At 36.6% G+C, this 14,894-nt stretch overlaps 1 protein-coding gene and 1 non-coding gene across 2 annotated transcripts in view; both read left to right on the forward strand.

Annotated features, from left to right (window-relative positions):
* Nucleotides 1-14,894, forward strand: part of CNBD1 (cyclic nucleotide binding domain containing 1) — a 364,424-nt gene that overhangs the window by 306,837 nt on the left and 42,693 nt on the right. Inside the window, exons 8-9 of the mRNA XM_053929253.1 lie at nt 9,894-10,031; nt 11,171-11,303. Of these exons, the coding sequence (XP_053785228.1) occupies nt 9,894-10,031; nt 11,171-11,303 (271 nt within the window). The remainder of the gene's footprint in view (nt 1-9,893; nt 10,032-11,170; nt 11,304-14,894) is intronic.
* Nucleotides 13,596-13,703, forward strand: LOC112320891 (U6 spliceosomal RNA). The gene has a single exon (XR_002976461.1). It is a non-coding gene; the product is annotated as a U6 spliceosomal RNA (small nuclear RNA).

Consider the following 14,894-nt stretch of genomic DNA (forward strand, 5'->3'; position numbering starts at 1 on the left):
ATTGTAAATACATTGTCAATTTGATAATAAAATAAAGAATTCACAGAGGCACAGGTTATATTCAGTTAGAAATATCATTAATAAAAAGATTCTTTAAATCACTACACAAAGTATTGATAACTTAAAAAATAATAAAAATGTTGCAGTAGATTTTGGAGAGTATTTACATTTTTAATGAGATATTGGAGAAGGCTTACATATATTTGCACTATGTTAATGGACAGGACATTCGGCACATTTTTCCAAAAAAAATTTATTGTTATTCAATTACAATTGTATGCCATTTCTCCCCATCCCTCCACCCCAACCAAGCTGAACCCACATCCCTCACCCACCTCCACCCTTCCCCTTGATTTTCTCCATGTGTCCTTTATACTAGTTCCTGTAATCCCCTCTCCTCACTGTCCACTCCCCACTCCACCCTGACTATTGTTAGATTGTTCTTAACTTCAAGGTCTCTGGTTATATTTTGTTTGCTTTTTCTGCTGTTGATTATGTTCCAGTTAAAGGTGAGATCATATGGTATTTGTCCCTCCCCGCCTGGCTTATTTCACTTAGCATAATGCTCTTCAGTTTCATCCAGCTATTGCAAAGGGTATAAGCTCCATCTTTCTCTCTGCTGTATAGAATTCCATTGTGTAAATATACTACAGTTTTTGGATCCACTCACTAGCTGATGGGCACTTAGGTTGCTTCCAGTACTTGGCTATTGTAAATTGTGCTGCTATGAACATTGGGGTGCACAGGTTCTTTTAAATGGGTCTTTCAGGGTTGTTAAGGTATAATCCCAGCAGCAGAATTGGTTCAAAGGGCAGTTCCATTTTTAGTTTTCTGAGGAAATTCCATACTGTTTTCCACAGTGGCCTCACCAGTCTGCATTCCCACCAACAGTGCACTAGGGTTCCCTATTCTCCGCATCCTCTCCAACGTTTGTTTGTGGATTTGTTTATGTTGGCCACTCTGAATGGTGTGAGATGGTACCTCATTGTGGTTTTAATTTGCATCTCTCTGATGGCTAGTGATGCTGAGCATCATTTCATATGTCTCTGAGCCCTCTGTATGTCTTCCTTGGAGAAGTGTCTGTTCAAGTCCTTCACCCATTTTTTAATTGGGTTGTTTGTCTTTCTGGAATGGAGTCATGTGAGTTCTTTATATATTTTGGAGATCAGGCCCTTGTCTGAGGTATCATTGGTAAATATCTTTTCCCGTACTGTTGGTTCTCTTTCTAATTTGGTGCTGTTTTCTTTAGCCATGCAGAAGCTTTTTATTTTGATGAGGTCCCATTTGTTTATTCTTTCCTTTATGTCCCTTGCTTTAGGGGACATGTCTGTGAGGATGTTGCTAGGTGGAATGTCTGAGATTTTCCTGCCAATGTTTTCCTCAAGGACTTTTATGGTGTTACAACTTATATTTAAGTCTTTTATCCATCTTGAGTTTATTTTCGTGTATGGCATAAGTTGTTGATCGAGTTTCATTTTTTCGCAAGTAGCTGTCCAGATCTCCCAACACCATCTGTTGAAGAGGCTGTTTTGGCTCCATTTTATGCTCCTGCCTCCTTTGTCAAATATTAATTGACCATAAATACTTGATTTTATTTCTGGGCTCTCTGTTCTGTTCCATTGGTCTGTCTATGCGCCTGTTTTTATGCCAGTACCAGGCTGTTTTGATTACAGTGGTCTTGGAATACAGTTTCATATCAGGTATTGTGATCCCTCCTGCTTTGTTGTTCTTTCTCAAAATTGCTGCAGCAATTCAGGATCATTTATACTTACATATGAATTTCTGAAATGTTTGTTCCATATCTCTGAAATATGTCATCGGTGTTCTAATAGGGATTGCAATGAATCTATAAATCGCTTTGGGTAGTATGGCCATTTTGATGATGTTAATTCTTCCAATCCATGAGCATGGTACATGCTTCCATTTGTTTGTGTCTTCCTTAATTTCTTTCTTCACTGTTGTGTAGTTATCTGAGTACAGGTCTTTAACCTCCTTGGTTAGGTTTATTCCTAGATAGTTTATGTTTCTTGTTGCTATATCAAATGGGATATTTTTCCTGATTTCCGTTTCTGCAGTTTTGTTGTTGGAATACAGGAATGCCTTTGATTTATGAGTATTGACTTTGTGTCCAGCTGTTTTGCCAAATTCATTCATTAGGTCGAGTAGTTTCTTGGTGGAGTTTATAGGATTTTGCATGTACACAATCATGTCATCTGCAAACAGTGACAGTTTCATTTCCTCCTTTCCAATTTGGATGCCTTTTATTGCTTTTTCTTGTCTGATTGCTGTGGCTAGGACTTCCAATGCTATGTTGAATAGGAGTGGTGAAAGAGAGCATCCTTGTCTTGTTCCTGTTCTTAGTGGGAAAGCTCTAAGTTTCTGTTCATTGAGTATGATGTTGACTGTAGGTCTCTCATATATGGCCTTTTTTATGTTGAGGAATGCTCCCTCTATTCCCACTTTGCTGAGTGTTTTTATCAGAAATGGGTGCTGTATCTTATCAAATGCTTTTTCTGCATCTATTGATATGATCATGTGATTTTTGTCTTTGCTGCTGTTTATATGATGTACTATGTTTATTGATTTGCGAATATTGTACCATCCTTGCATCCCTCGGTTGAACACCACTTGGTCATGGTGTATGATCTTTTTAATGTATTGCTATGTGGTTTGCCAATATTTTGTTGAGAATTTAGCGTCTATGTTCATCAGCAATATTGGCCTGAAGTTTTCTTTCTTCATTGTATCTTTATCTGTTTTTCAGATTAGGAAGATTCTGGCTTCATAAAAAAGAGTTTGGGAGTCTTCCATCAGTTGGGATTTTTTCAAATAGTCTATGGAAGATAGGGATTATCTCTTCCTTAAATGCTTTGTGGAATTCTCCTATGAAACCATCTGGTCCAGGGCTTTTGTGTGTTGGGAGTTTTTTGATGACTGCTTCAATTTCATCTGCCGTTATTGGTTTGTTCAGGTTTTCTGCTTCTTCTTCATTCAGTTTTGGAAGATTATATTTTTCTAGAAATGTGTCCATTTCACCTAGGTTTTCAAATTTTTTGGCATGTACTTCTTCATAATAATTTCTTACAATCCTTTGTATTTTTGTTCTATGAGTTGTAATCTCTCCTCTTTTATTTCTATTTGTGTTTGTTTGGATCCTCTATTTTTGCTTGATTAGCCTGCTTAAGGGCTTGTTGACTTTTTTTTATCTTTTCAAAGAACCAGCTCTGGATTCATTGATCCTTAGTATTGTGCTTTTAGTCTCTATGTCATTTAACTGTGCTCTGATATTGGTTATTTCCTTTCTTCTGCTTGCTCTGGGCTGTCTTTGTTGTTCTTCCTCGAGTTCTTGTAGGTGAAGGATTAGATTGTTTGTTTGAAATGTTCCTATCTTTTTAAGGTAGGCCTGTATTGCTATGAACTTCCCTCTCAGGACTGCCTTTGCTGTGTCCCATAGGTTTTGGGTTGTTGTGAGTTCATTTTCATTTGTTTCTAGAAAGATTTTGATTTCTTCCCTAATCTCGTTCGTGATCAATTCATTGTTTAATAGCATGCTATTCAGTCTCCATGATTTTGAGTGTTTTGGGTTTTTTCCTTTGGGGTTGGTTTCTACTTTCATTCCCTTGTGGTCAGAGAAAATGCTTGATATGATTTCAATTTTCTTGAATTTCTTGAGGCTTGCTTTGTGTCCTATCATGTGGCCTATCTTTCTAAATGTTCCATGTACACTTGAAAAGAATGTGTATTTTGCTTCTTTGGGATGAAAAGCTCTATATATATCAGTTAAGTCCATTTCCTCTAGGGTATTTTTAAGTGACACAATATCCTTGTTGATACTTTGTTTGCAAGATCTCTCCATTTTTGACTGTGGGGTGTAAAGTCCCCTAGTATAATTGTGTTGCTGTCAATATCTTTCTTGAAGTCCTCCAAGATTTTCTTTATGTATTTGGGTGCTCGTATGTTGGATGCATATATATTTACAATGTTGATGCCTTCTTGGTGTATTCTTCCTTTGAGTATTGTGAAATGACCTTCTGGGTCTCTCTTTATGGCCCTTTTTTTGAAGACTCTGTTGTCTGATATGAGTATTGCTACTCCGGCTTTTTTTTCCTGTCCGTTTGCTTGGAAAATTTGTTTTATCCCTTCACTTTAAGTCTGTGTAGGTATTTTGTCCTGATGTGGGTCTCTTTTAGGCAGCATATGTGTGGGTCATGTTTTCTTATCCATTCAGCTATTCTATGTCTTTTGAATGGACCATTTAATCCATTTACATTTAAGGTTATTATTGATAGGTATGTATTCATTGCCATTTTTTCCTACCTGTGTTCTTCTCTCTTTCTCTTTTCCTTCTTTTCCTTAAAGCAGTCCCTTTAGCATCTCTTGCAGAGCTGGTTTGGTGGAAGTGTATTCTTTTAGACTTCTTTTGTCTGGGGAGCTCTTTATTTGGCCTTCTATCTTGATTGAGAGCCTTGCTGTTTAAAGTAGTCTTGGTTGCATGCCTCTGGTTCTCATTACTTGGAATATTTTTTGCCATTCTCTTCTGGCTTGGAGCGTTTCCATTGAGAAGTCAGTTGCTAAACTTATTGGTGCTCCATTGTATGTTACTTCCTGTTTCTCCCTTGCTGCCTTTGAGATACTGTCTTTTTCTTGGAATTTTGCCATTTTAATTATGATGAGTCTTACAGTGGGCCTCTTTGGATTCCTCTTGTTTGGGAATATCTGTGTCTCCTGGATTTGCGTGACTTTTTCTCTCATCAGATTAGGGAAATTTTCCATCTTTACTTTTTCAAACAGGTTTTCTATCCCTTGCTCCTCTTCTTCTCCTTACGGTATCCCTATTATACGGATATTGTTATGTTTCATGTTGCCCTGCATTTCCCTTAATCCGTCTTCAATCTTTCTGAGCCTCTTTTCTTTTTCTTGCTCTTTTTGGCTGTTTTTTTCTACTTTGTCTTCCAGTTCATTGATCCAACCCTCTGCTTCATCAAATCTGCTTTTCATTCCTTCTCCTGTGTTCTCCAGTTCAGATATTGTATTCTTCATTTCCTCTTGGCCTTTTTTAATAGTTTGTATTTCCTTTTTCATGTTGATATAGTTTGCAGTGAGTTCATTGTAGTTTCCCTGTAGTTTCTGGTAGTTCTCTGTGAGCTCAGTGAGCTTCCTGATAACCATTCCTTTGAACTCAGTATCTGATAGTTGACTTGCCTGTTTTTAAGTTAGCTTTCTTTCTGGGGCTTCCTCCTTTCCTTTCATTGGGGGAGTGTTTCTTTGTCTTCCCACTGTTTGTGAGTCTCTTCTTGTTTGCCTCTGCTTCTTAAATTGATCCGTTTTGACTCCCTGGGTTTATGGTATGATCTTCTCGGGTAGAATGCCCATGGTATTCAGTGGTGCCGTCTCCTTAATCTCCTGTGCTCACTGGCCTTGAGCTGGCTTTTGTGGATCATATATGGTCTAACACTGGTCTGTTGTGAGCTCCAGGTTTTATTGTCTCACCTGTGGGAAAAAGAGACAGAAGGGAAAGAAAGAAATAAGGGAAAAGAGAAGAAGGGGAAAAGGGAATTGAAAAAGAATGGAAGGAAGGAAGGAAGGAAAGAAGGAAGGAAGGAAGAATAAAAAACGATCAGAAGAAAGATAAGAAGGAATTTTAACAAAAATTAAAACAAAAGAATAAATAAGTCAGGAAGAAGGAATAAAAAAGGTAAAGCATGGAAGAAAGAATGAATAAAAAAAGAAAGAAGGACAGAAAGGAAGAAGTAATTTAGGGTAAAGGAGGAAAAAGTCCTCTGTAGGCTTTAAACTGCTCAGGTTAGTTCTGCTGGTCTTCCTGTCTGTGAAATGGGAGGGGGTGTTTGGAAGGATTGGTTTCACTTTTATGCCTTCCTGAGCCACACTCTTGGCTGTTGTTCAGCCTCCAGTCCAGTTTCTCAAGGTCCTTGTGCTCCCCGCTAGGCCTTTAGTTCACCAGTTGTGCTGTCCTTGAGTTGCACCAACTAGGGACAACTCACACTCCCCCTTGTTGCTCTTTGCTGTCTTAGATGCTAGGGTCTCTCGGTGCTGCTATGGGGCAGTTCCGCCCCCTACTGGGTGGAGTGTTTCTGGGGAATGCGTTCTCCCCTAGCCCTGCAGCTCCCCTCTGCTGGATGTTCTGCCTTAGTCCTAGAGAGCCAGTAGGCCCTGCAGGGCTCTCTGTGCAGGAGCTAGGTAAGAGTTGTTCAGAACTGGTGCTTTTAGGTGTGGTTGCCAGCTGGCAGCCAGGTTGTTGTTCGGGTTGTGCGGCGATCTGAGGCTGTCAGCCTGGGGTGCGCGGGTGATCCACGACTGTGGGCCTGTGTGCAGGGCAGCCAGCCACTGAACCGCGTGCGCACTCACCCGAGGTTTCAGGTGTGGGTGCCCAGCGGGGGTTTCAGCTGTGCGCGCCCAGTCCACCTATCTGGGTACGCACGAGCTGGGCTTCAGGTGAGTCCTGGGGCTGCTTATCCCGCATTCACAATCAACATTCAACACTTTTTAAAGAAAAGTCTCCTTGAATGATCTGTAGGTTTCTTGCAATTCCAATAAAAAATTCAGTTTTCTTGTGGAAATCGACAATGTGATTCTAAAAATTATGCTAAAGTTCATAAAAGACCAAGAACAGGACAGAGACTCATGAAAAAACACTTGGGGAAAAGGTACCTGCCCTACCACATATAAGACTTAACAGTGAATATACATTATTAATACAGTGTTTTTATACCCAAATGGTGGCTCATAGATGAACATATTGGCAACCGGAGGTTCTACAATTAGATCAACAGTTGCAAACACTCTCTATGTGAAACAGTGTTGTGAAGAACAGTGGGGAAGGTGGTGGGATGATACATTAACATGATATAAGGCAATTTGTTTTTCTATGTGGATAGAAAATTTAAAACTGCATCTTTACCCCACATTGCACATAAACATCAATTGAGATCATAAACTCAATTGTAAAAGGAATGAACTCAAATCTTTACGAACACATGGCAGAATTTCTTCACAACATTATAATAGCAAAAGCTTGTAAAATTGGATAATTATAGAAGAAAACTATATGGATATTTGTTTAAATTCAAGGACCTTTTGCTCATTCAATGATACCTTAAGTAATGAAAACACAGGCACAGCTTGGGTGAAGATATTTTTAACACACACAGATGCTAAAGGACAACTGACTGGAACACATAATGACCTAAAAATCTAAAAGAGAAAGACACTAAACATATAAGTCAATCTTTTTCTTTCATTCTTATTATTCAATTACAGGTATCAAATTTTTAAAGTATATTTTATTGATTATGCTATTACAGTTGTCCCATTCTTTTTTCTCCCCTTTATCCCCTTCCTCCCAGTATTCCTATTCCCTCCAGCATTTCGTCTCCTTAGTTCATGTCCAAGTTCTTTGGCTTCTCCATTTCCTATACCATTCTTAACTTCCCCCTGTATATTTTCTACCTAACATTTATGTTTCTTATTCCCTGTACCTTTCTCCCATTCTCACTGTTCCCAACAGTGATCTCTTCCTGCTGATCTCTTCCATGTAATCTCCATTTCTGTGGTTCTGTTACTGTTCTAGTTGTTTGCTTAGTTTTCTTTTTTTTAGGTTCAGTTGTTCATAGTTGTGAATTTATTGTTATTTTACTGTTCACACTTTTGATCTTCTCCTTATTCTTAGATAAGTCTCTTTAACATTTCATATAATAAGGACTTGGTGATCACGAGCTCCTTTAATTTTACCTTACCAAGAGAGCATTTTACCTGCCCTTCTATTCTAAATGATAGATTTGCTGGATAGAATAATCTTGGATGTGAGTTATTGCTTCTCATGGCTTTGAATACTTCTTTCCAGTCCCTTCTTTCCTGTAAGGTTTCTCTGAGAAATCAGCGGATGGTCTTATGAAAACACCTTTGTAGGTAACTCTCTTCTTTTCTCTTGCTGCTTTTAAGATTCTCTTATTATCTTTAATCTTTGGCAATTTAATTATGTGTTTTAGTGTGTTACTCTGGTCCAACTTGTATGGGAGTCCCTGAGCTTCCTGGACTTGTATGTCTATTTTCTTCACTGGATGGGGGTGCTTTCTTTCATTACTTTTTCAAGTAAGTTTTCGATTTCTTGCTCTTCCTCTTCTCCTTTTTGATTTGATTTGATATTGAAATGTTTAAAGTTGTCCCAGAGGTTCCTAAACCTCTCCTCAATTTTTTGAGTTCTTATTTCTTCATTCTGTTCCAGTTGAATATTTATTTCTTCTTGCTGTTCTTTATTGTTGATTTGAGTCCTAGTTCCCTTCCTTTCACTGTTGGTTACCTGTATATTTTTCTTTATTTCACTTTGTATAGCCTTTACTTCTTTCTTTATTTTGTGGCCATACTCAAAAATTTCTGTCAGCATCTTGATTACCAGTTTTTTTAACTCGCATCTGATTGGTTGGCTCTCTTCTCATCGCTTAGTTATTTTTCTGGAGTTTTGATCTGTTCTTTTATTTGGGCTGCATTTCTTTGTCTAAGCATGCCTGTTACATTGTAAGGAGTGGGGCCTTAGGTATTTTCCAGGCTGGGGCAACCCAATTCACAGCATTGTGGTGCTGTATGTGGGGGAAGGGTCAAAGAGGGAACAATGCCACTTCCTGGGCTCTTGACCTGCTTCGAAGAGACTGACATTTTCTCCCATGGCAGAACCCGTACAGAATTTTACAGCCACGGTTCTGAGGTTTTATTTTCTCCATGTTGGAACCCTGGATTGTGAAGTCTGCCTAGCTCCCCCATTGATATTCCCAGTTTATCTGCATGTGAATGTACAACTTCCCAGTCCTGAAACCACAGCCTTGCCACATGTCGTCTCCATTGCCCAGGTTACCCCTCTCTGCCCCTTCTACCAGTCTGGAAGAATGCTTCTTCTTTTACTCCTTGGTTGTTGGAATTCCATACAGTTTAATTTTCTTGTAGTTCTGCATGTTCTTTTTTTTTTTTCTTTTTTTTTTTTTTTAATGATCGTTTCCTTCTTTTGTTTGTACAAGGAGGTGAAGCATATATATCTACACTTCCATTTTGGCCAGAACCTTGTCCCACTTTTTACCTCTGTTGCTCTCCCCTGCCCTGCCCTGCCCCACCCTAGTCAATCTTTTATAGAACAAAAACTATACATTAAGTAATTGGAAAAGGCAAAGGTGCTCTACCACTAGCAATATGGGAAATATACAGGTAATAATTTTTACATTTAAAAGTAAATGTAAATAAATAAAAAGTTCAATCAATAATATTACTACCAAATTGGAAAATATTAAAAATTGAGCAATATGAAATGTTGGAATATTTGTGCAGAAACAGACACTGGGTGCATTTATGCTTCAGTAAGCGGGGGCTAGTTAGAACTTGCATCAGATGGAAAGCAGTTAAACAGGTGTTAAAGTGCAAACACATTCTGTAACATAGAAATTATACTCTTAGTCATGCATTTTATGGGTATAGTTATGTATGAAATGAAGAGATATGTACACTAATGCTCATATTATCATTGTTTTATACCAAATACCAATAAGAACACAAATGCTTATCAATAAAAAATGAATTGTAATTTAAGTGTAGTCATACAGCAATGAAAAAATGAATGGATTACATTAATATGATTGCATTTCAAAACCTTAATGTTTAGCAAAAACACAGAATAACATCTTGTTATTTTCCTACTGTAATAAAAAATGGAAATGTTTTCTTGCTTTGGTAAGTGACATTAATGGAGAAAGCAGGACACCCATGCGAGGCTGCTCAGACCCCTTTCTTTCATAGACATGCAGACTTTCCTACATTGCCCTTATCACCATCACTGGTATTTTAATGTTGATGTGTGATAATGAAGTTTAACTTGCCTCTGGTTTTTTTGATAGCTTAGACCATGGAGCACCTTTGGAACCCTGGAATTTACAGCTCAGGTTCAATCAGAACTGAAGGAGTACTCAGTGGTGACAGAAGAAGATTGTGAAATTCTTAAGATCCCTGCAAAGAATTATGCCAACTTAAAATTGGTATGATCAAATCTAATGTATATATTAAGACAACATGGCAATAAATTTAATAGAACTTTTGCCTCTTTGGACACATATCCATATCTTTCTTATTTTTAATTTGACTTGGCCTGGACAACATAAAAATATTTTATGACCATTGATTAAAACTCCGATAGTGATGGGTAATTTAAGTATAAAAATAGATTTTTATGAATATAGTATTTTATGTATATTTTTAATGGCTTTGATTTTTTATGAATTTAGAATTTATTTATTCAGTCACCAAATATATGTTTTGGGGTGTCAACATCATGTCATGTGTTAGGAATACCAGGACAACCAGACAGAGGGATCTCTACATCTCTGCAGTCTACCTTAGAAAAAGTGAACTTGGGTGTGACTGGCACATTGTTTCATAGTATATAACTCAGGGCTGCACAACTAGGTGATCACAACTTAATTCTACCCCCTAATTCTGCTATGTTAACTTTTTTCTTTAAGTTTAACAATTTATTCTCTTTTAGTCAAATACAAATTTTTCCCCTCTCCTAACTCTCCCTTCCTGGCTGGCAGAAGAAGTTTGTGTCAATGAATAGTCATGCTGTGCATGGTAATGGCTAAGCCATGGCTGGGTGCTCATGTGGAAGGGAAATGGGGGGAGGGATGCTCACCTTCTAGCTTTGGGTCTCTAATAGTCAGGGTTTCTTTCAATAAGGTTGTTTCAGCATTGGTGACACTGGTAACTTTCTCAAAGTTCAACTTCCTTCAAAATCCCTGTTTTCAGAGTGGCTGGCTTTAAAAACAATCTTTTTTGTATGTTTTATTTTTATTTTAAAAATATTATTACTAATTTAATATTATCAATTGAACTTTTGTGTTTACTCTTGACTATATCAAAGTTTTATTCCAAAAGTGCTAAAATACAGCATCTGAAATATTATGAAAGGTGGAAAAATAAAGTTTTAGTAGTATATCTGAAGATTAAAATTTCATTATGGTTATTTGGTTGTAGAATGATGCTCCTATAAAATCAAATATATTTTATTGTATTTTTATATCACATAACCTTTATTTTTCTTTTACTGACATTTATCTGCTAACTTTTTTCCTTCTCTTTAAAGTACCTAATATAAAGTTTGATAATGACTTTTTTCTAGGAAAAAACAAAACTTGAAAATAAACAAATAGTGAAATTAATTCATAAGTGTCCATATTATGAGGAATGGCCTACTTTATCCATATATGAGCTAGTTCTTCTCGTTAAATGGAAAAGATTTCCTCCAGGTCATGGTGAGTTTAATGCAATTTGGTAACTTCTTTTTGCATGATATTATACTATTGGAATTTGTAATTTTTTTATATCATTAATGTTTTATACACTGTTTTTTCATGAGTGTTTAGTTTATTTAATGTTATCTTTGAATTGAGCATTTATATTATTACTGATTTTTATAAAATCATTCTTAATTGGCCTGAAGAGTGATCTCCCCACTGTCCTTACTTGCATATCCTGCTGTCCATAGGCCTACCCTTGTCCCACCCCAACAGTCAGTGTGAAGACCAAACTGAAAAAAGATAAATGCAACAAGATGTCAGGATCATTGTTTCCCGTTCTCCTGGTTGAACACCCACTTAAGCAACAAGTTAGCGTCTTTGTACCTGTGCTATATGTTATCAGTGGAAAATGCAATGATAGAGAATAGGTAAGGTCAAGGTGAGTGGTAGCTGACCATTTCTGATATCCAGCATGACATGGCATTGATGTGTGCATTTCCTGGGTTACATTTTCACAAAAAGTTCAGGTGACATTAGATCCTTCTGTGCAATTTTTCTATCTGGGAGAGCCCACCAAATAAGAGATGCCAAGTGTTATAGAATGATTGTTTTGTCCCACCAAGTTCAGATGTTGAACCCTTAATCCTCAGCCTGATGCTCTTTGGAGGTAGGACCTTTGGAAGGGAATTTAGCTCTGAAAATGGAGCCTTCATGAATGGGATTAGTGCCCTTATAAAAAGAGACATGAGAGATGATATATTTCTCTTGGCCTTGTGAAAACACAGCAATCTGGCAGCTGTCAGCAAACCAGGTTCCTCGATCTTGGACTTCCCAGCCTCCCAAACTATGAGAGAATTATTTGTTGTTTTTACCACCCCTCTATGGTATCTATTATCTGACTAATACACCAGCCTAAGAGGAACAACTGTAGTTGGGTCAGAGCCTAGACTTCCTTTTGGTAAGGAATCACTCTGCTCCACAGGAGCAAACCACCAAGGGAGAGCTTTGTAGTCACATACAGGGTGACCCAGTACTAACATTATAACAGAGAGGAAGTGTTTGAAAGAAACACTTCCACCTCAAGACTCCAGAGCCATAATTGTAGTGAGGGCTATGGAGCATGGGGCAGGTGAACATTCTGAATTAAGTATAAAATTGAAGTTCTAAAAAAATGAATTTGAATTATAAGACCCATGATGCCACTGTTCTAATAATAAACATGTGATGGAGAAATTCTTGTATCGGACCAAGATGTCCTGTGAGATAGTGACTCTATAATAGAATGGTAAGGGTCAGCATAATGTGGACAGAGGTTTCTTTTATTGGAAAAAGCAAATATCATCGTAGTTAAGATTTTGCTTCAAAAACTGAGATTCCTTAATCAACCAATTCAATTTGGTGGGGCTCTAAAACTTTTCCTGAATTTGTTCCAAATTTCATTACAGTGCTGTTGCTTATATTTTATTTATTTTTATTTCTTATTATTTTTACTTTTATTTTTTATTGTTATTTAATTAGTTGTCCCCATTTTCCACCCATTATTCTCCCCTGCCTTACCCACCCCCCACCTTCCACTTTCAATTTTCCCCCATTGGCTTTGTCCATGGGTCCTTTATACATGTTCCTTGACTTGACCTTTAGCAGTATTTATCATGTTTTAAAATACAGTGTCTAGCCCTTGTTTAGTCAAATATATACTTTTCTTTTGCTTTTAAAAATTGAATATTGGTCATTTTGCATTTTGTTCATAAAGCTTTTGCTGATGAGATATAAATGTCATTTTATTTATTTATTTAGCCAATAGTACATATAGAAGGCAAGTAGTAAAATGACTTGTAAAAAATTGAGAATTGAATACTTTTGAATTCAACATCTGTATTATACAGAAACAATTTTTTTTTTAATGTGAATGTTTTGGCTTCATTCTGGTTTCCCCAATTTGTATCAGAGATTTCAAACCTTGGTCCATGCTTTATTTTTAGGACATTTTTGTATAAGAAAATAGTATCTCAGCCTTGCCAATATACTAGGACATTAATATTTCTGAGATGATTAAAAAGAAGGAAAGAAACCATAATCAGAGACATTTTGAATTATGTTAGCCAAAAAAATCCAAAATTCACAAAAGGGGAATGATGTGCTTTTAATGTATTTCATTACAAATAATAAATATTTGTCTCAGTCTAAAATATCAATCTAAAATATTTAAATTTAGCATCAAAGAGATGAGAAGGTATTGACACAGTTTGGGAGACTAATGCTAGGTTCAAGTTCTTTTCAGAAAATATCTTTAAAAATAATGGTGGAGTGCTCACTTCGGCAGCACATATACTAAAATTGGAATGATACAGAGAAGATTAGCATGACCCCTGCACAAGGATGACACACATAAAAATAATGGTGGAAACTGTTTATTGCCCTGGAAAATCTATGATGACATTGAATTCGTCAAAATAAACACTATTTTAACAAACATAAATATGTGATGCTTACATTTATACAGTTTTAAAAATCATTTACCCTCCTTGAGGATGAATGACAATTTTGCTAGATGATCTTCAAAGCCCCTTACAGCTGAAATACTATGACTCCTATAAATAAACCTACCAAGATGAAGAACAAGTCCTATGAACTTAACCTAAGTTTTTATGGTACTAACAAACTTGATATATCAAAAAGAAGCATTAGATTTAATACTTCTAAACTTTACTCAAGATTTGTTTTGAATTTTTGTTGGAAAATATAGAGAATGTAGCTCAAGTTACATTGTCATTATCTAGGTTTAAAACTATCAGTAGAGTGGTTTCCAAAGCATAATTAAGTGTGTTTTCATCTTATTTTAGGAATGTGTATTGGATGAAGTTTCAGAGAAATTAAGTTAATTATTCTAAAGGTTGATAGAATTTAGGATTAATCTTGAGTAATCTGTGAAATAAGTGAAGCTTACTTCTGGCATTTTCACCTTTGTTAACCTAAGCCTTACTATTTTGGGGTCGGATACCAGGGGAGCCTGTCTGTAATGGACATTTTCAATGTTGCTTGTAATTTAGGCCTATCTGGTTTGTATCACACCAATGAAACTATTCCCAGGTGTTATTTTCCTCAGGTGTGTCAGGCTGGAAATGGCAATTAGCTGATCTCACCTGTTTCCATGTGTATTATGTGTGTAAGAAAAAATGGTAAATAACTTCGCTTCAATGTACTATTGATGTACATTATATTGTTATCCTGCTTACATCTTTTCCAGGTAGAATTTGATACATAATTAGCAGAGATACTAAAAAAATATTGTAATCAATTTAGTTCTGAAATATAAAATATGCCAATATAATAATATTAAAAACAGACAACAACCTAGTCTTCCCAAATTAAAACTGGAAACTTTGAACTACAGAATTATTTATTTTGCAGTTCTACCCAATGGAAGTTAGAAATTCTAGACTATAAATCCTAGCTTTTTGACATCAGTCTCTTTCAGATTGGTGAACTATGCAGGGTATCAGAACTGTTAGTTCTATGACATACTCCTGAGCATCCCAGAACCAGGCTGCACTTAAGGATGCTATTCATCCCTGTGTGTCTTTGTTTCCTTATTCCTCCCTTACT

The sequence above is a fragment of the Desmodus rotundus genome, chromosome 8 (assembly GCF_022682495.2).
Source record: "Desmodus rotundus isolate HL8 chromosome 8, HLdesRot8A.1, whole genome shotgun sequence".
NCBI lineage: Eukaryota > Metazoa > Chordata > Mammalia > Chiroptera > Phyllostomidae > Desmodus > Desmodus rotundus.